The sequence below is a fragment of the Talpa occidentalis genome, unplaced genomic scaffold (genome assembly GCF_014898055.3).
Source record: "Talpa occidentalis isolate TD23 unplaced genomic scaffold, MPIMG_talOcc4v2.1 talOcc4.10, whole genome shotgun sequence".
NCBI lineage: Eukaryota > Metazoa > Chordata > Mammalia > Eulipotyphla > Talpidae > Talpa > Talpa occidentalis.
This window is the reverse complement of record NW_023600993.1, coordinates 96,329,245-96,356,507: the sequence shown is the minus strand read 5'-3', so window position 1 is coordinate 96,356,507 and position 27,263 is coordinate 96,329,245. Positions and strand designations below refer to the sequence as shown.

The 27,263-nt window shown below is 48.3% G+C and overlaps 1 protein-coding gene across 2 annotated transcripts; it reads left to right on the top strand.

The window, feature by feature from the left end:
* Window positions 1-2,741: 2,741 nt before the first annotated feature.
* On the top strand, window positions 2,742-21,297 carry LOC119237682 (putative Kunitz-type serine protease inhibitor). Of its 2 annotated transcripts, none has more exons than XM_054699301.1 (5): window positions 2,742-2,807; window positions 7,321-7,420; window positions 18,931-19,047; window positions 19,983-20,357; window positions 20,747-21,297. In XM_054699301.1, exons 1-4 carry the CDS (start codon window positions 2,805-2,807, stop codon window positions 20,351-20,353), a joined length of 591 nt encoding a protein of 196 aa, XP_054555276.1. In that variant the 5' UTR covers window positions 2,742-2,804; the 3' UTR covers window positions 20,354-20,357; window positions 20,747-21,297. The 2 variants fall into 2 exon arrangements, with proteins under 2 accessions (XP_054555276.1, XP_054555270.1); XM_054699295.1 differs by lacking the exon at window positions 2,742-2,807 and adding an exon at window positions 5,852-5,899.
* Window positions 21,298-27,263: the final 5,966 nt, after the last annotated feature.

The following is a 27,263-nucleotide window of genomic DNA, read 5'->3' as shown; positions in this document are numbered from 1 at the left end:
TAATCAAGACAACATCACAAAGTGAGAAAATTCGAGGCTAAATTATTATTAATTATATGATCGATTAAGCCCCTACCCCAGCTAAAATTCAGGATGGCTAAACTGAGTGGCAGACAGGACTGCCTTTTCCTGACCCAGGATGAGCTCAACATTAGACCAGAAACTAGCTTTACTCTATGCCCACCCCATTCCAACCAAAATCCCAAACAAGTCTCAGACAGTACAACCTCGGTGGAAAACCCACCAGCACCAGTGCAGAGAACATAGCAAAAACCCTTGCTCTCCCATCCCAGGACACTGTGTGCGCCTTTCCGAGGATCCCAGCAAGCCCCTGAAATCTGAGCAAGAGAATCTGTGCGTCAGGAGATGTTGAAATCAAGACACATCAAAAGAAAAAAAGCACAGGAATGGGTCAGAACTGAAAGTGAGCAGGTAATTTCAACCTTTTCACAGAATCTAAAGAATGACCCAAAAGCCTGAAAACAGAGAGAGAGAGAGAGAGAGAGAGAGAGATTCAACAATCAGACTTCGACGCACTTTTAAAGATCTAACACTTTATTTCTTTGTGTTGTTTTCATATTAATAAGCATTGAACTCCAGGGAAAAGGAAGTCTTTGGGTGAAGAACACATGGAAACACTGGAGGGCAGTTATTCAAGTCTAAGCCTGTAGCACCAGTGTCTTCTCCGGCTTGGTGAAGACGCGATTCTACCTGGAGAGAGAAGAGAGAATCAGAGGCCTGGGGAGGTGCACAACTTTGGGGGGACTGGGCCCCAAGACCACCTTGCCTGAGTCCTGCCAGGGGCTCTCCCCCCAAGAGCACCAGGCCTTCTGCCAAGGAACCAGCCAAGCCATCCTGAAGAATTACAATCTTATCATCTAAGCCTTATCATCTTACCTCCTAATCTAAATGTAGAGAGAAGTGTGATCGGTGATCACAGACTGTGAGGCAAAACTGACAAAACAGAAAACGGTCATAACAAAAATTCAGTCTCAAGAGTGTAAGCCTCAAAGGCCGGGTCATTGCAAGGGGAAGGGGACCCCTACGACCGCAAAGAAGAACATATTCCGAGCTAGGGGGCCTGCTGGACCCTCTTCACGCCCTCGAGGCGAATTTCAGGGCCGATCTCAACGGAAGAGCTCCGATCTCAGGGCCCTCCGAGAGCACCAACTGCTCTCAACCGTCTCGGCCCGTGGGCTCCGGAACCGAGTCTGGGGCGTCTCACCTCAATTCAGAGTGTCCCAGGGGTCCACGCACTGCTGTTTACAGTTGAAGAAGCAGCACTTCTTGGTGTCCTTGCAACTTTGGTCTCGCCAGCAGGAAGGTAAGCGGATGAAGGGGCAGGCCAGCGTGAACTCGGGGCAGAATCCAGGTTTCTCTAACGCTGCGGAGAGACGCCTCGGGGTGAGCCGGACCCAGCGCGTCCTTGGGGGCGTCAGGGCAGGCTGGGCCCCTGGGCCGCTCCGAGGAAAGCACCCCCACGCCCCGGGACCGCCGCACCCTACACTTCTTCCATGGGAATCCAGCCTGCGCCTCGTGGGGGCAGAGGACGAGGAAGACCGTCGCCAGAACAGAGAGGCCGCTCCGCTCCATCCCGCCGACACGCGCCAGGTGAACGTGGAGGCGCCACCTGTTCACACGGAAAGCGCCTCCGGCGGGGCGGCCAGCAGGGGGCGCCGCGGCTCCCAGCGCCAGGTGGCAGGTGCCCGGCCCTCGCTCCGCGGTCACCCCCGACCTCCGCGGTCACCCCGCCCGCACCCCCGCGCCGCGGGCGGGAGGTGCTGTCACAGCCTCTGCACCAGCGCCTCTGAGAGCCCACAGAGGCCCCTCCTTTTCCACGGGGCGTCAGGGCTGGCCTGGCGTTAATAATTCCGGTGGGTCTCGAGGCAGGGCAGGGGATTATTGTCTTCCCGGGCGGGTCTGAGTGTTCAGAGCCATTTACACCCCGCGGCTCCTGGCGGATTTCAGACATGCGTGCATTTGATGAATTTACTTTTTTTTACATATATAAAATTTTTAAAAGATTTATTTATTTATTTATGCAAGCACTGGGTACAGGCAGAAGCGCGGGAGGGTGAGAGGATTCACCAGAGCCAGAGCGGGGAGCAGAACAGGCAGACTGACGAAGTACACTGCTGAGGGGAGCAGCGGGCGAGACAGGAGAGGTCTGCTGCGCCATGTGGGTATCTCCCTGGCTGGCCAGGGATCAAACTCGTGCTGCAGAGAGCTTCATAGGTTGTGTCTTAACCCCTTATGCCACCAAGGAGGCCCTAACTCCTGTCTTCAATGTGTCCGGGACTTTATAGGAACTGCACTGGGTGAGGAGCTCAGAAGTCTGACTTGAGCTCTGTCTGTGCTCCTGTAAAGTATGTGTTGCTCCTGCTTGCTCAGTGGCCCAGAACATACCGGTTTTACGCAAAGGTTAGAAACAGATTCCTGCATGCGGGCGGGAGAACTGGCCCCAGAGCTGGAGGGAGAGATGCTGAGGAAGGAGCTCCTGGGATCACCCTCCCTGTCCTTGGTTTCTGGTGCACCTTGTAGCTCCTCCTAGTGGCTTTTGTTTTGTTTTTATTGTTCCACTGCACCTGTGCCGCTTTCTACTCACGCTAGCTCGGCTTTTCCTCTGTGAGTTCCAGCCCAAACTTAGGAGAACAAATTTTCAGTTGGTTTTACAGGCCCATCATATAACTTTTCTGCACTTTTATTCTTCGGATATCATATCTATTTGCAGTTCCACCATCCACTTGTGGTCTTTCTGTTTTCAAAGAACTTTGATATTCACTGAAATTTCATGACACCAAAATATGGTAAGGATAGTATATGCAGAAAAACAATAAGAATAGGACAATCTTGCTTTAAAAAAAAAGGCAAAATTCCTAAACAAAATATTAGCCAATGAATTTTTGTCATATATAAAAGTGCTATAGCATGAACACGTGAAGTCATTTCAAAAAGCGTGTTGTTGGTCTAACATTCAAAATCGATCAATGGAATGCTAGAGAAAGGAAAAAATCACATGATCATCTTCCCAGCAGTACAGTATGTGAAAAAACACATCAAGAGACTAAAGATACAGGGTTAGGAGTTCATTTATTTGGTCTGATAACAAATTCCTATAAAAACCCTACCACAGAGGGACCCACTTTCAGAAAAAAAACTTCTTTACAAAATCTATTGCCTGGGGCTGGGGAGAGGTGGAGATGCAGATGTTACATCATCGAGTATTGGGTTACTTTATAGAGTAATGGAAATGTTCTGGAGTTAAATAGTAGTGATGGTTGCACGCTCTTGCCAAAATACTAAAAATCAGTACAATGTACACCTTAAAAGGTAAGTATTAGGGCATGTGAATTATAGCTCTAAAAAATAGTTAATGCATAATTAGATGCAAATTAAAAACATTCACTTTGATTCCTGGCCTATGAAACTTAAGTTCCCACTTTTGATTATGTAAATAAAGTTTATTAGACTATAAGCACACCCCTTTGTTTAAGTGTTGTCTATGGTTGCTTTTGTTCTACAGTAGTAGAGACAAGGAATTGTGATTAAGATCTCAAGGCCCATAAAACCAAAAAATATTTACTGTCTACCTCTTTACATAAAAGCAATTGGCTCCCAGGTTAGAGCAATCAAATCTGTAATTTAAAACTTATGCAAGAAGAAAATTGCTAGTCTCTCAACTTTGCAGGCACATTCTATCATCAAATGTATATATACTATATATTTAACACACACCTTTTAAGAAAACAGAGAGAAAACTTCCCAACTTGTTTTATGAGACTGGGATAATGCTGATATTAAAATCTGGGAAAGATAGTACCAAAAAAATTAAAGTTTAATATCCATCATAAGCAGAGGCACAAAAATCTTTAACAAAATATTCACCAATTGAACCCAACACATATTAAATGGATAAAACATTAAAACCAAGTGGGGTATATTCCAGGATATGGCTCACTTCATAAATAAAAAGCTGAGGCTCAGAGAGGTTGGGTGATTAAACACAAATCATAAAACCTGGGGTCTGGTGTTTAGACTCCACTACAACTCAGCCCCCGAGCTCTGCATCCTACCACTTAACATCAAGGTGTTTGCTGTTGCCTTGATTATAACTGCAAAACATTGGAACTGGGAAAACAGGTCAAGTGTTCACAAACAGGATGGATGGGCTACTATGGAGTTATTTAAACACCCACATGGAGAGAGGTCCAGAAGTCATGTTAAATAAAAAATCAAATCACAAAATAGGAGAGCCGGTATGGTCCTTCAGATGTAAAATATACATGGTGACAAGTGAGAGCCCCTCCCATCTCTATGCCCTGGTTGCCTCCTGAGGTGGACACACCAGTGGCCAGCAAGAGTCAGCCACCAGCCCCCACCTCACCCCTGGCCAATAGCGTATGGGTCTTAAGGATCTTTTCCTAAATGCGCCACTTACCTGGCCAAGCGCACCAGGCAGAGGGTGAGAAAGTGGCTGACTTCACGGTCAGTGGTTGGGTGTCTGGGCAGGAGCTGGGGGGCTGGAACATGTAGCCCATGAAGATGGGGCCCTCGTCCTTCGGGTTGAGGGAAGTAAATTTCTTTGTAATACTCGGAAGGAGACTCACCCTTGACAATGGCTGTGGCACCAGAGGAACTGGACTTCTTGCCTGGAGGCAGTGCCACTCACCTTGGAGAGGATTTGGGGGCTATTGAGCAAGTCCTCTAAGGCAGCACTTCAGCCACATCCGGAATGTCAGACCCCAGTTTCATCTACCAAAGACCTTGTGATCTTGGACCAGTAAATGGCCGCTTTTTTTCAGTTTCTCTGTCTATAAAACAAGTGGACAAGTGGACTAGACAACAGGCCCCTCAGACCCCACACAGCTTCCTCCATGTCACTGTTATGGTTGCATCCGGAGTCTCCCAGCTGGTGTCTCCACATCCCAGGAGATGTGTTTGTTCACTAGTTTACTATTTGATTTGGGGGTTTGAGCTTATTGTTTTATATAAATTATATTAATATTTAAAAGATCAAATACACCGAACAGTCAGACAAGGAGCAAGCTCTCCGGGCTGGGGAAAAAGACGAAGCTGTGAGCAGTTAGAAATGCAGTTTCTCAGGTCCCACCTGCTGATCAGAACCTACAGTCAACAAGATTCCCAGGAAATTCACAGGAATAATAAACTTTGAGAAATGCTGTGGCTGCGTCTTGCGGCCCCTGGTGCAGACACAGAAGGCCCGGGAGGTGGCAGATGAAGCAATGCCCAGGATGAACCTCAGCTCCTCCCCTTCCTCACGCCCTCCTTATCACCTCAGTTTCACCCCCGGCTGGGCTCATGAAAAGCTGTCCCTCCCCAAGCCACCAAGATGAGCTCTGTCTCACCTCAGTGCTTTTGTCTGTAGGGTAAGGAAAAAATGTCAGGCTTTTCTGCCCTCCCGCCATCAGGATAGATGATGCCTGCGGTCCTGAATGCATGCCTGATGGCGGGCACCTGGAGTAGGGTGTGGGCATAGGCAGATGGGATTCACCTAGGCTGAGACTGGGCTTTTAAGGGCAGCATCATGGGGACGCCAGTAGAAGCCGAAAGAGAAACGAGAAGAAGCCAGGAACGAACGGAAGCCGAGAGAAGAAAAGAGAAGCAGAGAGAAGGCCAGAGAGCCCAGATAGAGTGAGGATTTGCTGGGGGCTGGGAGAACTGCCGGCCTCCCGGCCCCCCAGCACCCCTGCCTGCCATATGCCTGGAAAATCTAAATAAAAGACCTGTAAAAACTACTGAGGACTCTGACTCCTCCTTTACCCGGTCTGCAGGATCAGAAAAACTGCACTGTGTCCTGTTCCTTCCTGTCCCTACATTGTCCTTCTGACCTGCCTGGTGACTGTCACTCACTGTGAGAGAACCGATGGGTCTCCTCTGGGTAAGTCCTGGTGGGGCTCTCCTCTGCAGGCCAGGGCGGAACCAAGGCGAGTGTGTGGGAAGGGCTGGGGAAACAGCAGTGTTGGGGAACCCCAGTCTCTCTCTGTGCATTGCTCCTGGGAAGTCAGAACCCTTAATCTGGTAGTTTTCATGACTCTAAAAGTTCAATCACTATGTCCAGCTTTCAAAAAAAATTATTCTAACAGTTTTCAGGCAACTCTAGCAGGTCACAGACCCTACTTCTGGGGCTCTACTCCTGGTCTCTGCCTCTTTCCTGAACCTCACTCCAATGTAATAAAAGACAAATGTTTGGTCTTTGTACAGGTTCCTGGACTAGGCCTCCTAAAACTTCTGGAATCTACTTCTTCCTTGTCTGACAAGATCACTTAAGGCAGGGGCTGCTAGATGGTGTCAGCAGAGGCACCAGGTGGCTAGAGTTAGAACTTGCAAGCCTCCTGCTGCCTGGGTCGGGGGCAGGGAAACTGAGATTGAGTTCAATACAAATGGCCAATGAGTTTATCAATTATGCATGAGTAAGGAGCCCTCAATAAAACCCCTAAATGGGGCTTCAGAGAGAATACAAGAGGTACAGTGAGGTTGGTGTGCCCAGAAAGGGTGTGGGCCCCTACCCCTCCTTACACCAAATATCTCCATTTGGCTGTTCCTGAGTTTTTGCCTCAAGAGATGCAGAACAGGTGCCCCCAGTTATGCCCTTTGTTATGCAGATTATTATGACCAAAGAAAAATGTTACCTCTCCCCATGACCTAAAGAATTTAGACAGAGGGTCTGACCTGGGGCCAGACTGTTAAGGTATCGATAGATAACATGGCTTTTAATAAGCAAAAGGAGTATAATCTCAGGATATGTCATGAACATAAAAGAAAAAAAATGCCTGTAATTTTCCCTTGCAGTGGCATATATTTATGATATATAGTCAAATAAGAATGAAAAATGAGGGGGAAACAGTTAAGAGACTGTGTCTTGTTGAGAAGTGCAGGCATCGAGCTAAGCAGCCCTTCCTGCCAAGACACAGCTGGATCAGGGAAAGCTTTCTCCACTGGTTCTGCTCCCCCAAATATGTGGGTGGGCTGATGACTCTACCACCCACTGTCACCTCCACACCCAGTTTCCAGGGTAACCCGCACGGCTAGGCTCTGTGTACTCTCTTGCTAGGTCCTCCACCAACTCTTACTGGAGGCAAGATCTCAGCGTTACCTGCCTAGCACAGCCAGCTTCCTACCTGTGGGGAAGACAGGGTGACTTCCCACTGGTTTGAAAAGCATGTGCATAAGAGAGACCACTTTTATGGGAATGACCTATCTTCAGGGCCAAGCAAGCCCTGCCAAACATCACCCCTCACCAACATCTGCTCTGTGGCTCCTGTAGATACAAAACTAAATTTATTTTTCTCCTATCAATAGGTCCTTTACTACAAGAGGTATCTCAACCAAGACCCTAGAAAAGTAGAGGGAAGTTCATTTTTCTTCCCATACGTTATCCTTTATTCTTCAATGACTAAAGGTACACACTTATTTTAACTACTGAAAACATAGAAAGATGCATTTTAGGGGTTTCCCTGCAGGACATCTGTTTCTTCTAGAACCACCAAGCCTTTCTCCAGTTCTCTGCAGACACTGACCCTGTCACCCCAGGTTCCCCTCCCTGGGTTCGATTACTTTGCTAGAGCAGTGCATTGAGCTCAGAGAAATATTCTTTTACTATAAAAGGATATAACTCAGGAACAAGTTGCACAGGGCAACTTATGTGGAGAGGTGGGGAAACACCCATACCCCTCTCAGTGCTGGAAATCCCCCAATATCCATGCTGACCACCGCGGACGTGGTCAGGTTGGGGTGTGGTCTCAACATTTGGGGTAAGAAAAACCACGGGTAAATTGATTAAATAACTGGCCAGGAGTGATCGAGTTGGCTCCTCTCTCCTCCCAGGAGATTGGGCTGAACGTCCCAACCCTGTACCCAGCTCCTACAGTTATCAGCATAGACAGAAAAAACTTTATGTGTGTTCTCTATTTTTTCCTGGACTTATTTGAAATCAATCAAAGGCATCATATTAGCCAACCCATAAACACTGCTTTAAAGATATGCTCTTTCTTACGTTATCACCACGTTATTGTCACATCTAATATAATTAGCAACAGCGCCCCAGCAGGCCAGATGTCAAGCTGAGGTCTCACACCGCGACCCCCTCTTCGCCATGACCCCAATGCCAGACACGCTGCTTGTTTCAGTTTTTGCTCATAGAACAGCTGTTGAGGATCATGCTATAGCTGACCAGAAACTTCTGTGTCCTGATAGCCGCTCCGGCCTTCTGCTGAGATCCTCCCTACAAGGGCCCCTGCAAGGACTGGAAGTTGAGGTGGTTCTTCAATTCCGCGTCTGGGCTCTGCGAACTCTTTGTTTATGGAGGCTGCAAAGCAAAGAGGAGTCACTTCCTGAAGAAGGACAAGTGTCTCAACACCTGCAGCGTCATAGAACCCGAGCCCGAGAGAGAATCCCTGGAGGCCAGGATGGAACCAGGTCCGAATAGGCAGGGAGGGGAAGGGCTGGGGACAGCAGTCAGACTCGGAGGTCCCCACACCCCCACACAGTGTCTCTCCACCTCCTGCTTTCCCAGGAGGAGGTGGCAGCAGAGTCCTGGAGACCCCAGACTGAGCACATCCTCACTAGGCCATCTAGACAGAAGGTCATGGCTAGATGTGACCTCAAGGTCATCTGAACCATCCCACCTACTCCCCTTTTGCAGACAGGTGCATTGAGGCTGTGGCCCTGCTGGGTCTTCTGCCTGCCCCTGAGCCACCACTACCCAGGCTGGTCAAGTCATGGCCTTCTCGTTGTCATGCTGGTCATGGAGAGGACCATGGGGTGGTCTGAGACCACAGGGTGGTCTAAGAGTGTCCAGCTCAGGGGCTCGATGATGACAGCCAGCAATTTCCTTTCTAACAATTTCCCTTCTCATCGCAGAGAGCTTGGCATCCACATTGACCTGAGGTGCTGGCTTCTGGCAGGTCCCCCACGAGACCCCCTCTGACTGCTCACCTCCCAGCCCCGTCCTCAGCAGCAGCCTGCCTCTTTCTTCCTCCCCAGGATCTGCTTGTTTTCACTCTGTCTGTCCCAGTAGATTCTATGCCCCACCAGAGCAAGAACCATGTGCTTTGTTTATTTCCATCACTTTGCCCGAGTTCGATGCACGCATCGATATTTGTGGGATGAATGAGTGAATGAATGAATGAGCACATCTCTCCACTGGCCTGAATCTAAGGCTAGAAGTTTGAAGCCAGGACTCCAATCCTGACCCCATCCTCACCTTCATCCCACCCCACTACCCCTGGGTTCTTGGGGGGCGGCAGCAGTGAAATTTCTGGTATCAGGGGTGTTTTCACGAGACATGCTTTCCCCACAGTGATGTTTCACATTTCCCTGTCTGTGGCTTCAAACTCTATTGCTTTATATTTAAACAAATTATGTTCAAATTAAGCTAAACAAAGCGGATTCTGTTGTTTGCAGCTGAGGTTTGAATAATAGGTTCACACACAACAGAAGGACCCATTCATAAGAATGTAGTGCTTGCAGCAAAAGAGACAATAACAAAAACAAAGAGAAACCCCACAGACTGGGAGAACATTTTTGCACACAACACTAATGATAAAGGACTGATCACAAAAATCTACAAAGAGCTGATGAGACTCAACAAAAACAAAGAAAATAATCCAGTCAAAAAATGGGCAGAAGAGCTAAAAAGAAACTTCTCTGAAGACGAAATGCGAATGGCCAACAGGCATATGAAAAAATGTTCAACATCACTTGTCATCAGGGAAATGCAAATCAAAACTACCATGAGATACCATCTCACACCAGTGAGAATGGCACATATTAAAAAAACGAACAACAACAAAAGTTGGCGAGGTTGTGGAGAAAAAGGAACTCTTCTGCACTGCTGGTGGGAGTGCAAACTGGACCAACCACTATGGAGAGCTGTGTGGAGATTTCTGGACCTACTAAACATAGAGCTTCCATAGGATCCAGCAATTCCACTCCTAGGTATTTACCCAAAGGACACAGAAACATCCATTCCAAAGAGCACCTGCACCCCTGTGTTTATAGCAGCACTGTTTACAATAGCTAAGCTTTGGAAACAACCCAAATGCCCCAAAATAGATGACTGGATCAAGAAGATGTGGTGCATATACACCATGGAATATTACTCAGCATACAAAAAAGATAAACACATGCAATTTGCAGCAACATGGATGGCGCTGGAAGGGATCATGCTCAGCGAAATAAGCCAGAAAGAAAAAGAAAAATACCGGATGGTCTCACTCATAGCAGGAATCTAGAAAATCTAAATAAGGGACCAGGAAAAAGAATAACTATAAGAAAGTAAAAATCAAAATCAACAAAATGAACCAGAGACACTCTATGGGGTGTAGGGGGCGGGGAAGGGAGGGATTGGGTCAAGATAAGGGGGTCACAATTGTATGGGGAATATAAAAATAAAAATTATATATATATAAAAGAATGTAGTGCTTGGTGTTATTTTGCAGCGCAGTGCACACCTCCCCTTTCCCTGCCTGCAGCCTGAGCCCCACTAGAGATCGGCAGCAAACCCATTGCAGAGCACTGACCACTTCATGAGCACCCCGAACTGCACAAAAACCTGGGTGACATTTCAACGTTAGAAGTTTTGTTTTTCACTTTGGGGCCAGGTCAAATTTTGCAGCAGGTTGTCCTCTTGGGTTGTCTGAAGGAGAAGGAAGGAATGTAAAGGTGAGCTGTCCTCTTGTCCAAGGAACTCTCTCCCTCTTCGTGTGCGTGTTTGGGGCACGTGGGAGACTGGCCATTTCAGTGCCAACAGCCGCCATCTACGAGGTGACCACTTTACATGGACTGGACTCCAGGCTCAGCGTTTTGCACGCACAAGCACAAGTGGGGCGTTCTGGGCTCAGCTTCAGATCACTACTGTAAAGGGACTATTGCAACAAAGCAAAAAGCAAATTACAGTTTTTTGTGTGTGATCCAAATGCATATAAAATTTATGTGTACACTGTTCATGCAGTCTATTATGTATATTATAGCATGTATCTAAAAATAACCATATCTTCATTATAAATACTTTACTCCTGAAATAGTCTAGCTATCTCCCAAGACTTCTGTAAGGAATCTCCCTCCCTCCCTTGCCACAAGCCTCTGGGTCAGGTTGCTGCTGGGAAGGAAGAATGTCCCGAAGCCACAGTGCAGCAGGTGGGAGAGCAGCAGGCAGCCCAGGGCAGAGATGCCTGGTCCCCGAGCTCCCAGGAGGAAGCAGGCACAGTGCCCTCCACCCACACGGCCTCAGGGCAGGAACCACAGCAGCACCAGCTTCATCCCAGGCCAAGGGCTGTGCGGGTATCATTTCTGCTGCTCTGCACACTAGTCTGGAATGGGGGAGAAAGTCAGCTCCTTCTTGGCTGGTCTGCTGGGGCCTGAGCCAGAGCTAGGTGGGTTCCTTCCCCAATCCCTCCCACCTCCTGCATGCGGGGACCCTGGTCTCAGCAACTCCCCCGTGATCACTGCCACCTCCCGGTCACCATCTTTCACCATCATTGTCATCCACTCTGAAAGTGCCTTGCTGCCACCTTTGCCAGCACCACACCATATTGAGGACTGTGGACATCTCTGTGGTGAGGACAGACTCACCAGCACCCAGGGCAGCTCAGCCCCGTCTACCATGTAGTGTAGCCAACATGTGCAGCCCTGGCCTGGTGGACACCTGAGAGACCCTGACCCCAGCAGAGGGGGTAGATCATTCTAGGAAGGGAATTCAAGGACCTGACAGAGAACAGCTCTCAGTGCTGGTGAAATGTTACAAAACCTTCAGGACCATTTAGAAAATGCCATTACCCAGGCTTCTCCCAACCAATTGAATCAGAATCTGGAGTTTGAGACACTGAAGTCTCCAGCCAAGTGGATAACCTGGTCTTCTTTTCTAATCAGCCTGGAAATTCTCTACTAAGAATTTTAAGGTATAGAAATCTGAACTGTCGACTTGTTGTGTTTAGGGTAAAATAACACATTTTAACTATACACATATGATTTTTTTCAAGCAAAATATATATTGCTTGTAATGAAAGTTAAATGTTGCTGAAGATTTAACTATATCAAATAGACATCTGGGTGGCTTGACCCAGACCTTCCCCAGAGTGGATGTTAACCCGCACAAGAACCCCAGGTGCCAAGGCAAGACCCAGCAAATACAGCAAAGCTGGCTCTGGCTAAAGGCTCACACGATTTTTAATTAAGATGCATATTATTTTTATTTTGTTTTGTTTTTATTTTAAAGATTTATTTATTTATTTATTTATTTATATAAGCACTGGGTACAGTCAGAAGAGCGGGAGGGTGAGAGAATTCACCAGAGTCAGAGCGGAGAGCAGAACAGGCAGACTGACAAAATACACTGCTGAGGGGAGCAGCGGGCAGCAGGAGAGGTCTGCGCGCCAGATGGGACCCTCGCCCGGCGGCTGGGGATCAAACCAGTGCTTGCAGAGACTGCGGGCAGATTCGCAACCCAGCGCTCAACCACTGCGCCACCGGGGAGGCCCCAGATGCATATTATTTTTAGATGAATGCTCTAACACACTTATTAGAGCCTTTGTATTAAAGCACATACATAAATTTTATAACCAAAAAAGTGTGTAATATTATTTATTACAATATTCCTCTCATTCCTGTGGTCTGACACAGCCCACAGTGTCTCCCAGCTGTGTGTGTAGATACAGAGCACTCAGCCCAGGACCTTGCATGTGGAAAGTGCTGACGACCCGCAGGAGGTTGGAACTAAAGGGCCAACTGACTCCCCCCCACCTCCCCTTGTTACAAAAAGCCTCAAGGAGGGAGTTCCTTGGTCAGTGGCACAACTGAGCCTTGCACTCTTTCCTTTCTACTTCCTAGAGCCCAGGAGAAAACCCGACCCCAACTCTGACCTGGTCCAGAAAGCAGAGAGCTAGGTCTGGAGGAGGAGGGTCGCCCAGGAGACAGAGGAGGATGGTGCTGCGCTGGGCTCGCTGCCTACACTGGCGGGCCCAGCCTGAGTGCAGGAGACGGGCAGGTGTGCTCTGCTCTGCAAATGCTGTTCTAAGGGTCACGTTCCGTGATCTGTTTTAGTAGAATCGCAGCTCAACAATAGAATCCACTCCACTTAACTGCATGGAAGGGCGAATTTATTTAACTACAGAGTGTTGGAAGCCACAGACAGGAGGCCGAGCACCACCCCTCAGGGCAGGATCCCTGACCTTCAGGCCAAAGGTCAGAAAGTCCACCACTGCCACCCCCCAAGCAGCCAGGGAGGGTGGGGTGAGGACGAGGGTCAGGACTGGTCCTGGCCTCAAGCCTCGAGCTCTCGAGTCAGTCCAGGGGAGACAGACGTGCTCGTGTGTCCGGCATCCTCATTCCACAAGCATCTGCCAGCGTCTCCTCTGGCCAGCAGCCGTGCTCAGCGCAGGAGGTACAGTGTGAAGCAAACCAAGGCACTTGACTCTTGCTCTGGGGGAGCTGAGAGTCTGCCAGGATGGACAGAGCAGAGACAAGCAGGACCTGGGGGGAAGCGGGAGGCAGGCTGCTGCTGAGGGCAGGGCCGGGAGGGGAGCAGGAGGCCGAAGTTTCAGAGGCAGCCACAGCGGGTCTTGGGTGGGACCATCAGCCCTCAGCGTCTTGGGGCAGCCCAGAAGCCACGACCTGCAAGGAGAAAAGGAAATGTTGCTTGTCACCACCAAGGCCCTGACCTGGACACTGCTCTGAGCTCCCAGACCGTCCAGGACCCTCTCACAGGCCAGGACGACAGGAGGGAGGGAGGGAGTCCAGCCTGCGTGGCAGACTCGGAGCGCGCAGACGTGCTCTTAGGACGGCTGCCTCCGTGGGCGCCTCTGCAGAAGGGCAGCTGAGAGGCTAGAGCTCATTGCCACAAACACCCTGGCACGGCTTTCTGCCAGGTTGGCCTGGGGGTGTCTGCTGGAGTGTGGCTTGTGGGAGGTGCTGTGCATTTTCCCTAGAAGGCAGCAAGGAGGACATGGCAGGTGTGAAGGTGGGAAGCCCCTGAGCTCCACCTACCTCCAGGGCCCTTCTCCTCCCTGTCTGCGCCCACCTGGTTACTCGTAGGGTGCCGCTTCCTCAAAGGATTCTTGTTCTTCCTCGAGTTCTAGTGCTTTGGGTGCTGGTTCCTCTCCCTCAGGTGCTCGTTCTTCTTTCGCAGTTGCCAGCTCTTCTGCCACAGGTGGTAGCTCTCCTTCCGCTGGTTCTGCGTCTTCTCCCGTGACTTCTCGTTTCACTGGGCTTTCTAGTTTTTTCTCAATACAGGTGCTCTTACACTCCTCCTCTGACAGGAAGTTATTCATCTTACGTCTGCACCCCCCGTACACAAATTGTTCACAGAAACCTGAGCTGGCGTTAAAGAACCACCGGATCCGCCGCGCCTTGCAGGGCCCCGTGTAGGGAGGCTCCAGGCAGAAGGCAGGAGGGGCTGCAGGAAAGCAGAGGATGGTCAGTTAGGAAGATGCTGTGCCAGCCTGGCATGCACGCTGATCAAATTACAAGCAGCATGCCGGGAAAACAGGCTGTGGCTTTAAAGGGGACATGTAGTGGGCTCATTTAATGGGAAGTTTTCTGGGGCATCATTGTGCATTATCATTCATTTTGTTAGGTGTGACAATGACACAGTGATAATAAACAATAGTTATTATTAATGGATTGACTAGCATAACCCTGGACTGAAGTTAATTAAAAAAAAAAAAATGGAGAAGCAATAGAGGACACAGGTAAAGATCACTCTCTGGTGGTAACTGTCCAAGCTGGATGAACCAATGCTGTGGTTAGAGGGTTTGGACATCAGTCTCTGCCCCTGGAGGAGACAGCAGGAAGCTCAGGGGCCTGGCCAGTGAGTTAATCAGCTGTACTTATGCAGTGAAGCCTCCAGAAAGACCCAAAAGGGCAGGATATGAAGAGCTTCCAGGTTGGGGAATGAAAATTTGGTGATTCCTAGCTCCTGCAGAGGATCTGGCAGCTCCTCATTTCCCCTATCAGTTCTCTGGGCATCTCTTCCAGTGAGCTGTTCTGAGTTATATCACTTTATAATTGACCAGTAATGAACAAACCACATTTCTCTGAGCTCTGTGATCCCCTCTTGCATATCAATCAATCCTGCTGTGGGTAGAGTGTCTCAGGAGCCCCTTATCTGTAGCCAACTGACCAGACTCCCCTCATTTTCAGCCCCAGCTGCAGAGGGTAGGGGAGCCAGCACTTACCAAGGCCTGGGGTGCTGGTTTCATCGCACTGGGTGGTGGTCAGCAGTGCAGTCAGGAGGACGAGAAGCACTGTGGACAGTTTGAAGGGACTCATCTTCAGGGTCTGGAGGATGGCGCCTGAGGAAACCTGGGGAGGAACAGCTTTTCAAGAACCCAGCTGTGGTGGGAGCAGAGGCCGTGAGGAGGGCCTGAGGAAGGGGTGGAGCTGAGGTTCCTCCTGGGCATTGCTTCATCTCCTACCTCTAGGACCTTCTGTGTCACTACACCGGGGGCCATACGGTCCAGCAACAAAATTTTCAAACTGTCTTATTCCTGCAATATCCTGGGGACCTTGTGAAATATACATTCTGTATTAGAGCATCTAGGGTGAGGGCTGAGATGCTGCATTTCTAATGGGCTCGCCATTACAACTGCTTCACCAGCCCTGACATTTTATTTGACTATCGAGTTTTTTGATCTTAAAATTAGAATGATAACTTACTTAGAACAACCAAGTCACATTCTAAAAGCAAATTATGATGCCGTGGACACAGTGCTAGGCGTGCTGTCCTGGGGTGTGGAGACCAGCTGGGGGAGTCTAGATGGAACAGACTGTTCTGGATGAACAGGAGAATGACATGGAGGACGCTGTGTGGGGCCTGAGGACCAGGTTGTCCAGTCCTGATTTCACGGACAAGGAAACTGGATAAGTAGGGACCACGTGCCAGGGCAGGGCACATCTGCAGTAGATGAGGCAGATCTGACATTCTCGATGTTGCAGAAGTCTCACGTCATTAGCCCACCTCCTGCCTCCAAGGAGAGTTGTAAGACCCATTTCCTCTGGGTCTCCACCCCTGCCCTAGTTGTTTTCTTTACCACATAATGACAAACAAGGTACTTCTCTCAACCAAGAGGATTGATCAGACACCCCAACGTTTTTCACACATCCTGATATCCCTTTAGTGAACCGGAGGGGAGCAGATGGTGTGGAATCACAGCAAGAACAAGCTGAGTACAGAAACTAAGGGGGATACAAAGGTAAATACAAACGACAACCCAGGCATCATTCAGACTTGAAATGCTCATAAAAAATAAAAATGACTATTTATTAAATGATAAGTTCTATATTTATGCAAAGGCATGTTTTCCCCTAATTGCCACACTCTTTCACATTCTTAATTGTTACCCAGAGTGTAGCTCCGGACGATTAGGGAGGATAAACTTTGACAAGTGCTGGAAATAGTTTCTATGATCTGAGTTTACAGAGTTTTCAAAATATGACTCCTAGCAATTTTTGCTTTAAAGTAAAATGTTCATACACAGCTGCACCTAAAGATTTCATCAGCAGATCAGATCAATTCAAGATATGTGACAAGATCTAAACACCTGCTGTGTGTCCACCTACATTAGTCCTAACTTGCCATTCAGTTTTATCTCCCAGAAATGAACTTCCTCTTCTCTGAGGTTACTGGATCACAGCTCTACCCCCTGCGTGCGAGGTGTGTGTGCTCCTGTCTCTTCCTGAGGACCATGAGCAGGGCAGCCATCATCCATTATAACGTCTTAACACAGAGTGAGCCTGGACCAGCAAGCACTGAATGAATCATTAGTGAATTATCACTGAATGGACAGATGAATAGAATCTACCCCCACTCAGGTCATTAATCAGTCCTGGGATCTCCACCTCCAAACAATAGGCTTTGTCTTGATCCATTGAGTGAATTCCTCTGCGTCTTCATTATGTTTAGTGATCAGGCTTTATTTCTGTGAATTAACAAAATGGCTTCCCTTCCCAGTTGCTATGAAGGTCTTGAGGCAGAAATGAAGGTTTTAGGGTATTGGCTTTCTGGTGCTATATCGTCTAAAGTCTTGCCACCAGGCAGGATGATGGGAACTTACTGGAATGTTTGGAAAGTTGGCAGAGACAGGAAAACAAGTCTTCCTAGACAAGGATTCTAGGTTTGTTCTATATAGGATGGGAAACTAAGAAATAATGAGATCTGATCTGCATTTATTTCCTTGCTTCTGTACATGTGGCTGGACTTCTGGTGAAAAAAAAAAAAAGCTAATGTTTCTTAAATAAATAAATTATAATTGAATAAATAAATAAATAAATAATCATTTCTTTATCATAAGCACTTTGAGTCTGAATAAAGCCAGAGATCTGAGGTATATTCAATTTTGCATCCTCACTCTGCTCTTAAGTGTGGATACTCAGCACACTCTTCCCACTGGGATTTTATGTGATCTATGTCACCTCCTGTCAGCACAGGGGATCTTGATCCTTAGGATGGAGTTCAGAAGTTCAAGGTCTTGGTATTTGTGACAGGAGACCCAACCTTGAACTGCATACTTTTCCAGAGTATCTTTTAGAGAACAATTGCTCTTGTAATAAAAACAAAACTTTGCTGAAGATTTCATTAAATCCTATTGGCATCTGGGGATTTGGCCAAGACTTTTTCCAGACTAGGTGGTGTCCCCAAATGCGCCCCGATGCACATCTAGTCCCCAGTTTCCTCTTGAGGGAGATGTGATCAAGGGGCCTGTTGGACCTAGCTGAAGCCTTTTCAGAGCAGGCCATACTCACCAGGCACAGGCAAGGGAGTGGCAGTGGTTCTAGGTGCCAGAGCTGCCTACTCTGTGCAGGAGCTAGGAGTTGATCCTACACCTGAAGCCCAAGAAGAGGTGTTGGGGGAGTAACCTGCTTATCATTCCCTGAAGATGGGAAGGGCCGTGGCTCCAGAGGAACTGGACTCCTTACCACTGGCCTTGGAGGTGGAAAGAGGGCTAAGTCAGTACTTGAGCAACATCGGAGTGACAGTCTGCAACAACATCTGGAACACCAGTTCCAGCCTCAGCTACTGCAGACTGTGTGACCTTGGATTGGTTAAGTGATTTTGGTAACTCAGTTTCCCTGTCTGTGAAATCAGGACTGGCAACCCGGCCGTTGGGCCCCACACAGCTTCCTCCATGTCATTCTCCTATTCCATCCAGACTCCCCCAACTGGTGTCGCCACACCCAGGACAGCACACCCAGCACTGTATCCATAGCATCATTATTTACTTTTAGAATGTGACTTGGTTGTTTGTTTGTTTGTTTTTAAGATTTTTATTTATTTATACAAGACCGGGGTATAGGCCAGATGCGCAGGAGGATGAGAGGATTCACCAGAGACAGAGCAGGGAGCAGAACAGGCAGACGACAGAAATACACTGCTGAGGGGAGCAGCAGGCGCGACAGGAGAGGTCTGCTGCGCCATGTGGGATTCTCGCCGGCCAGCCAGAGGCTGGCTGCAGCTCTGCAGCTCTCGTGCTGCAGAGGCTGCGAACAGCTTCACAGTGCAGCGCTTAACCTCCTGCAACATCAGGGAGGCCCCCAACTTGGTTGTTTTATGTAAGTTATCATTCTAATTTTTAAAAGACCCAATATACTGAATAGTCAGATTAGAAATAAAATGTCTGGGCTGGGGAAGCAATTCTAAGAGTGAGCCCATTAGAAATAGAGATCCTCAGTCCTCACCCCAGATCCTTCAACACAGAATCTACATTTCAGCAAGGTCCCCAGTAACTGCAGGAAAAAACTGCTTGAAAATTCTATTGTTGGGCCTTTTGGCCCCTGAGCAGATACAGAGGGAGGTGAGACATAAAGCAATGCCAAGGAGGGACCTCAGCTCCGCCCCTTCCTCAGGCCCTCCTCATGGCCTGTGTTCCAACCCCCAGCTGGGCTCTTGAAAAGCTCTCCCTCCCCAGGTCTCCTCAGGAGCAGTCCTCCAGACCCTGAAGATGAGTCCCTTCAAAATGTCCACAGCACTTCTCGTCCTCCTGACCGCAATGCTGACTACCACCCAGTGTGATGCAACCAGCAACCCTGATGATAGTAAGTGCTTGCTCCTCCTTTACAGGTCAGGGCAGTAAATGGGGCTATCTGGAGAGCAGGCATGGGAGTATGGGGATGCCAAATATCTCTCTATGAATTTCTCCTGGGAAGTTGAAATTTTAGGTCCTGGGGTTTTTTATGACCTAAAATATAAATTATTGTGTTTTCAGCTTCACAAAGTTAATGTCTCTAACAGTTACCAGAATGTTCTACCTTTCCTGGATCCCAATTCTGAGACTTGATTCCCAGTCCTGACCTCTCCCCTGGACTTCATTGTGATGTAATGAACAGATACTCTATCTTTGCTCAGGTCCTGAACCTGGCCTCCCAAAACTCTTGGAATTTATTGCTTTTTTGCACAATACGTGATCTCTGAAGCTAGTGGCTTTGGATAGCTTCAGGATAGCATCAGGTGATCAGAGAATTAAAACTCAAATTCCCACCTCAGGAAGGAGGCAGAGAGTGGAGATTAAGTTCAGTCACCAGCAGCCCTGGTTTAATCCCACATGCCTTTGTAACAAAGCCTCGAGAAAAAAACTCTGTACAGGGGGAATTCAGAAAGAGTCCATTTTTGTGGCTATGTTGAGGTTTTGTGACAGTGGTTTGACCAGATAGGTGTGGAATCTCTATGTCCCCACCCTTAACACCAACTCTAAGTATCTCCTCCTTTTGACAGTTCCTGATTATACTTGGGAGATTCAGAATAGGCTGTGCCCAAATAGGCCCCTTTGATATGCAGGTTATTATGACCTGAAGGCAAGGAAGACACAGCAGGGGAGAAATGTTACCTCTCCCCTAAGCTCTAAAGAATTTAGGGGGAGAGGGGGGAGGGGAAGGGAGGGGGAGAGAAAGGAGAGGAAGGCAGAGAGGGGAGGGGGAGAGGGAGGGGGAAGGGACAGCATCCTCCTAACTGCCCATCCTCTGCTTCCCTGCAGTGCTTCCTGCCTTCTGCCTGGAGTCTTCTTACACGGGTCCCTGCAAGGCCAGTTTCACCAGGTGGTTCTTTAACATCAACTCAGGTTTCTGTGAAAAATTTGTGTACGGGGGGTGCAGACGTAAGCTGAATCACTTCCTGACAGAGGAGGAGTGTAAGAGCACCTGTATGGGGAAAAAACTAGTAGGCCCAGTGAAACGAGAAGTCACGGGAGAAGACGCAGAACCAGCGGAAGGAGAGCTACCACCTGTGGCAGAAGAGCTGGCAACTGCGAAAGAAGAACGAGCACCTGAGGGAGAAGAACCAGCACCCAAAGCACTAGAATTCGAGGAAGAGCAAGAATCCTTTGAGGATCTGGCATCCGAGGAGTAACCAGGTGGGAGCAGACAGGGAGGGTAAGGGCCCTGGAGGTAGGTGGAGCTCAGGGGCTTCCCACCTTCACACCTGCCTTCTAGGGAAAATGCACAGCACCTCCCACAAGCCACACTCCAGCAGACACCCCCAGGCCAACCTGGCAGAAAGCCGTGCCAAGGTGTTTGTGGCAATGAGCTCTAGCCTCTCAGCTGCCCTTCTGCAGAGGCGCCCACGGAGGCAGCCGTCCTAAGAGCACGTCTGCGCGCTCCGAGTCTGCCACGCAGGCTGGACTCCCTCCCTCCCTCCTGTCGTCCTGGCCTGTGAGAGGGTCCTGGACGGTCTGGGAGCTCAGAGCAGTGTCCAGGTCAGGGCCTTGGTGGTGACAAGCAACATTTCCTTTTCTCCTTGCAGGTCGTGGCTTCTGGGCTGCCCCAAGACGCTGAGGGCTGATGGTCCCACCCAAGACCCTCTGTAGCTGCCTCTGAAACTTCGGCCTCCTGCTCCCCTCCCGGCCCTGCCCTCAGCAGCAGCCTGCCTGCCGCTTCCCCCCAGGTCCTGCTTGTCTCTGCTCTGTCCATCCTGGCAGACTCTCAGCTCCCCCAGAGCAAGAGTCAAGTGCCTTGGTTTGCTTCACACTGTACCTCCTGCGCTGAGCACGGCTGCTGGCCAGAGGAGACGCTGGCAGATGCTTGTGGAATGAGGATGCCGGACACACGAGCACGTCTGTCTCCCCTGGACTGACTCGAGAGCTCGAGGCTTGAGGCCAGGACCAGTCCTGACCCTCGTCCTCACCCCACCCTCCCTGGCTGCTTGGGGGGTGGCAGTGGTGGACTTTCTGACCTTTGGCCTGAAGGTCAGGGATCCTGCCCTGAGGGGTGGTGCTCGGCCTCCTGTCTGTGGCTTCCAACACTCTGTAGTTAAATAAATTCGCCCTTCCATGCAGTTAAGTGGAGTGGATTCTATTGTTGAGCTGCGATTCTACTAAAACAGATCACGGAACGTGACCCTTAGAACAGCATTTGCAGAGCAGAGCACACCTGCCCGTCTCCTGCACTCAGGCTGGGCCCGCCAGTGTAGGCAGCGAGCCCAGCGCAGCACCATCCTCCTCTGTCTCCTGGGCGACCCTCCTCCTCCAGACCTAGCTCTCTGCTTTCTGGACCAGGTCAGAGGTGGGGTCGGGTTTTCTCCTGGGCTCTAGGAAGTAGAAAGGAAAGAGTGCAAGGCTCAGTTGTGCCACTGACCAAGGAACTCCCTCCTTGAGGCTTTTTGTAAAAGGGTGGGAAGGAGAGGGGGCGGTGCGGGGGAGTCAGTTGGCCCTTTAGTTCCAACCTCCTGCGCGTCGTCAGCACTTTCCACATGCAAGGTCCTGGGCTGAGTGCTCTGCATCTACACACACAGCTGGGAGACACTGTGGGCTGTGTCAGACCTAAAACATCTGAATCTAGACAGAATGGGTTTGCCAGTCACTCTGTTAAATGCATGAGACCTAAAAGACCACACACCGTGTGATTCTACTTATATGAAATGCTAGAAAAATCAAAATGATATTGATAGAATTATAATCAGTGGGGACCAGGAGCCAGTGGTAGTGCATGGGGGTGGGGTGGGGGAGGAGAATTTGATTGCAGGAGGCACAATGGAACTTTTGAAGTGATGAAAATGATCTGCAGTTTGATGGCGGTGACCATCACTTCATTGTCTACATTGGTCAACATGCAATGAAAAATGGTTCATTTTATTGTACATTACCAAAGCTAAGCAAAAAATAAAAACCCACATATATGTAATATAGAGCATGTAACATAACAACGATGTTACATGCTGGGTATTACCAGGTCCCCTCTCCTGCCAGGTATTCTTCTAGATGTTGGGAATATGATATCAAACAAAAAAGATCAAGCTTTTGCCCAGGTGGTGGAGCTATGAAATCTCTCACGTTGACCCACTCTGGACCCATGGAGCTTAGCCTAACCAGCTAACACAGGGTTCATTTCTGAGTCTTAGTCTTTCTCTAAACACAGTTTCTAGTCAATCTCGTAAAATCCCACAGGTAACTTCAGATGTAGGTCCCAAACCCAAATCTTCATCTCTGACTTCTTGGTTCCTGCCCTCTATTACTCATTCCCTCCTTGTCTTTCCCTCTCTCTCCTCCATTCCTCCTCAAATATTTAATGTCCACTTGACATAGCTACTTCACAAGCGCCTCAAATTTAGCCTATCTGAAAGTGAACAATTTCCTCCAAAGTAGGTTTCCCTTCAGAGTTCCCCATATGTATAAACGGGTTTGTGATAGACTTTTATAGACTGTTATACCAGCTTTGCTGTCTCTCCTCTTCTTCTGAGCACTAGAGGGTTATACTTCCAGCCCTGTGAAATAAAAGGCCCCACTCAAATACATGACACATTGGGCCTCCCCTGTGGCGCAGGGGTTGAGCGCTGGGCTGCGAAGCTGCTCGCAGCCTCTGCAGCGCGCTGCCAGCAAGGGTCCCACATGGCGCGCAGACCTCTCCTGCCATGCCCGCTGCTCCCCTCAGCAGTGTATTTCGTCTGTCTGCCTGTTCTGTTCCCCGCTCTGGCTCTGGTGAATCCTCTCACCCTCCTGTGCTTCTGACTGTACCCAGTGCGTGTATAAATAAATAAATAAATATATATATATATATATATATATATATATATATATATGAGACACATTGTGGCCAATGACTATGAATGGAAGTGAGGAAGCTGAAAGTCACTTTCTCTCCTCACTCAAGCCAGTAACTGGTGGTGGTGTAGAAATAAATTCTACTTTTTACCCAGGCAGAGGAAGAACAAGTAATACTTCGGGAATGGTGAGGTCAGGAAAAGCTTTATTCCTGCATGAGGTCCCAGACCTGCATAGCCCCATAAGGTCTGAGCACCTGTTTACAAACAAAGAAGTTCTTTTATACATAATTATCCTTACATTGATAACATCATTTGCTGCAAAGTTCCTAAACAAGGGGCTGGGAAAAAGCAAGAACACAGATATCCCGGGATGGCCTTGAAATGATAGACCAACTTGGCCAGCTGCCTGACCTTCTAACTTTGTTAGTCTGCTAAGGAAAGATTTGTTTAGTGAGCAAACTTGCTGATTACAACTGCATTGGATTATTAACTGCCCCGGGCCTAAGACCCTCTAGCAGGGAGCTGGAAGGTTTATTTACTTAGCGGTTCCCCTTCATCTGGACCAGTATAGAAAATGTGGCACTCTGGATCACTAAGTTTGAAGGACATCAGTCCTGAGGGTCACTCGGACCTATAACTGGCATTGCAGGACCAAAAACTATTCTGTTGATCTGAGATGTTGAGGCTGTGGTTACCACTGCATGACCTAGCCGCTCTTGAGGACACGGGGGCTTGGGGGGTCATGCCAAAACCCAGGAGTCCTCCTTGACACCCCTTCTCCCTTGCAGCCCACCCCCAACCCAGTTAAATGTTATAAACCTGCTTCCCACAGGCTAAAGGAAACCTTCTTCCCATAGAAGAAAGGAAAAAAACAGAAGAGCAAAAATCATTTTGTTTACCTTTCAGATAACATCTTTGACTCACCAAGAAAACTATGTTTTTGTTCTGGGCCTCCATTTATAAACAGCAAAAATGGATGAGCTGGAGAGATTATCTCTGAGGACTCCATGAGTCCCTCCCACAGTGAAAGAGACTGGAAGTTTATCATAGGCACTGTTCTGAGATCAAAGTAGAAGCTGAGGGAATTGATATGGAAGAATGAGTGGGTGCTAAGACAGGGCAGATCTGTAGAAGGTCATCTTGGCCCATCTGCACCATCTTTCAGACTTACTGTGCTTTTCTATTGTCCATTACGTGCTCAGGAATGGGGACTCACCCTCTGGACCACACTTCATGGTCCTGACCAAGTGACGCCAACATGACCTTATCAAGGAAGAGGCTCTGTATTTGGTTTGAAGCCCAACTTTGCTGAGGCACATTGTGTGTTAGGACCTCAGGTTTTCATGTTTAATGTGAGCAGTTAGTTCAAGATGATCTCAAAGTGCACAGTGTGTTCTCAACAAGATGGTAGGCTATTGATCAATAAGAGTGGTCAACCAGAAGCTGATAAACACTGGGTCATGCTTTTGCCTCCCAGAACTGTACCTGCTCAACCTAGGGGGTGGTACAGATGGCCAACTGGAAGGGAGCCTCCTATTCCTGCTCTAGGTGGGGCATCAGAACAGCTTCGCATTTCTCTTAACGTTAGCAGTGACGGCTCTATTGTTCTGCCTCACGGACGGCCATAAATCTTCAGAGAAGAACAAGGACTCTCAAGCTCAGAGAAGTGAGCAGGGTTAGTGAACACTGGATCCAGCCAGTGAGGTAGGTGGAGGAATATGGTGCTCCACAGTGACTGAACGCTCATATCCGTCATCCCCACCAAGCCACTGTAACTCAAGTGGCATTTTTATAGAGTACCAAGAAAGCTACAAATGTGCTACTTCTGATAGCTTCCTGGAGGTACTCTGTTGTTAGAGATGCCCATAAAAATGAATAAAGCTCCATGCTTTGGAGTTTCACCTATTTTATGGATGGTGTTACTGAGGCTCCCGAATGCTGGAGTCTTCGCGTAATTAGGAGTAGCAGTTAGGTCTGAGTGATAGCATAATATATGGTGCTTCCCGAATTCAGAAGGGAGCCCAAGAAATCCTGGGTCACGTAAAAAATGCAAGTCTGGAAATCTGAATGGAATGGAAACACTTGCTTCCCTGCCCAAGTACACGCCTCCCAGGTGGGCAAAGCTGACCAAGTCAGAAGGTGGACATGGGGCTGGTGCCTGCCAGCTCCACTACTTCATCATGCTGTGAGTCCATGACTTCTGTAATTAATACCTTGATTTGAAACAATAAAAGATTAGAAATTCTGAGCAGATTCCAATTTCCAGGAGGCAAATGATCACACATCAATTGGTGTCAGAGAGATTGTCATTCGCAGTTGTTTGATAAAGCTGGCAGTTCCACTAATGGTAGAATGACACTGATCTTGGACAGGGGCCACAGCTGGATGGGCCCACCTTGCTGAGTGAGATTGGGAAACGTGTTTCTACCAAGTGTCTGTACAACCTGGAAAAATTCGAAAGCGAGGAAGCTACATTTACCCCTAGTCTTTAAGTTGTCCCTTATCCCCTGCAGGTATTGTTTTATTAAATGGGTGCCAGTATCACCCTGAGGTTTACAGGGGCAGCAAAGTAAAACCTGGTGGGTGCCACTCTTTATGAAAACTGGGTCCCTAATTTCTTGCCCTGCCCCCGTATTTGCCACGTGCCAACTGCAGCAGACTGGGTGTCAGGGGTTCCTGAAGGATGGTATGGCATCAGTGCAATCAGAGAAAGTGACGCAGACACACACACAAGTGCTTGTCCAAGTATCTCCTGCTGAGGGTCTCAGGGGGTCTTTGTTTATACATTAAGGCATGCATAAGACAACATCAGTATATGCATTGAAGCAAAGCAGGGACAATCAGTACATTCCTTTCCCATGGACATCTGGTGCCTACGTGTATTCTAAGGAAAAGGTGCCCTTTAGGGTTAATAGATAAAGGAATTATACTTAATTTCATTACTAGGTTAGTCAATCATTTAAAACAGGATAATCATCAGTGCGCATCCTTTCGCTAACTTGTGACATCAAAGACTAGCTATATCTTTATAGCCTCCAGTTGGGGGTCAGCAGCATGGAGTCAGCAGTGTTATCAATCAGTAGTGTCTCCTGTTGGCCAGACTCTCATTCTCTTAAATCATCAAGTTTCAACTAAACTCCTTAAAGGTATAAGGGCCAGGAGCTTAAAACAAAATCTCAGCGTCTTTTGTTGAGCATGCTCACCCACCTAGTCTCCTCCAGTGTGCCTTAGCCCAAATCAATGTTTAACCAGAACTTAAACTACACAAATAGGTTATTTGCTCCTGTGGCCAAGAACAAAAGGTAGAGAATGTATGCAGGTTATGACAAGATCTTCAGCCCCACAGTGTGAGGCGCCAGGAATCTTCAGCCCCATGGTGTGAGGCACAGGGCGTTCTTCGGCCCCACGGTGTGAGGCAGTTTCTTCGGCCCCACGGTGTGGGGCAGTCATTCTGCTGTGTTGGCAGACGCCCCCGCACATATTCCTCAGACAAGCTATTGCCTTAGTAACACATCTGCCATTTCTCGGGAAGTGAGGAAAACTGAGACCTCTATGGTCACCGAAACCAGGTTTGTGCCTGGAGGACAGCGTCTGTGGCATCAAGCCATTCAGAGCAACTGCAAGGGAAGCCATATGCAGCATAGGAAAGAGCTGCTCGCTTCTCTTCCAGTTTGTTGAGACATTACACACACTTTTCTACTGTCCTCATTTTTTCCTTTTCGATCTCTTTTGAGTGCATTAAGAATTTCCCAAGGCGCTGCAGTAATGCCTGCCAGTGAATATGTGGTAGGTGAAGAGAGTGACAGAGGGGCATGAGAAATGTCTCAAAACCTCCTTCCCAGGTGGTGTGCCATACACCACAACTCTAATACCAAGTAAATCCACATTACTTGAACAGAGAATGTAACCTGTGAAAAAAATCAAAACCAGTAAAATGCAAAAGCAATGGTGTTACACACAGTGAATCTTACTGCAAATATTACCCCAAATATTACTGCAAAGACACTATTTTTCAGGTAGTGACTTGAAAGTTGGAATAATCACCTCCCAAAATTAAAAATATCTTACATGTCAAAAAAGAGCATCAATGTCACAGCACCCTCATCCTCCAGTAATGCCAAAACAACTAAACTTGTTAAATTAAGAATGGCGCTATACAAATGTTCAAGAAATCTCAATGTATAAAAAAGAAAGGGAAGCAAAACCTATGGAGAACCATTGCAGGAGATAATCAAGCAATATTTCACACATATTTATGAAGAAGTCTCCCCAAAATCAACTC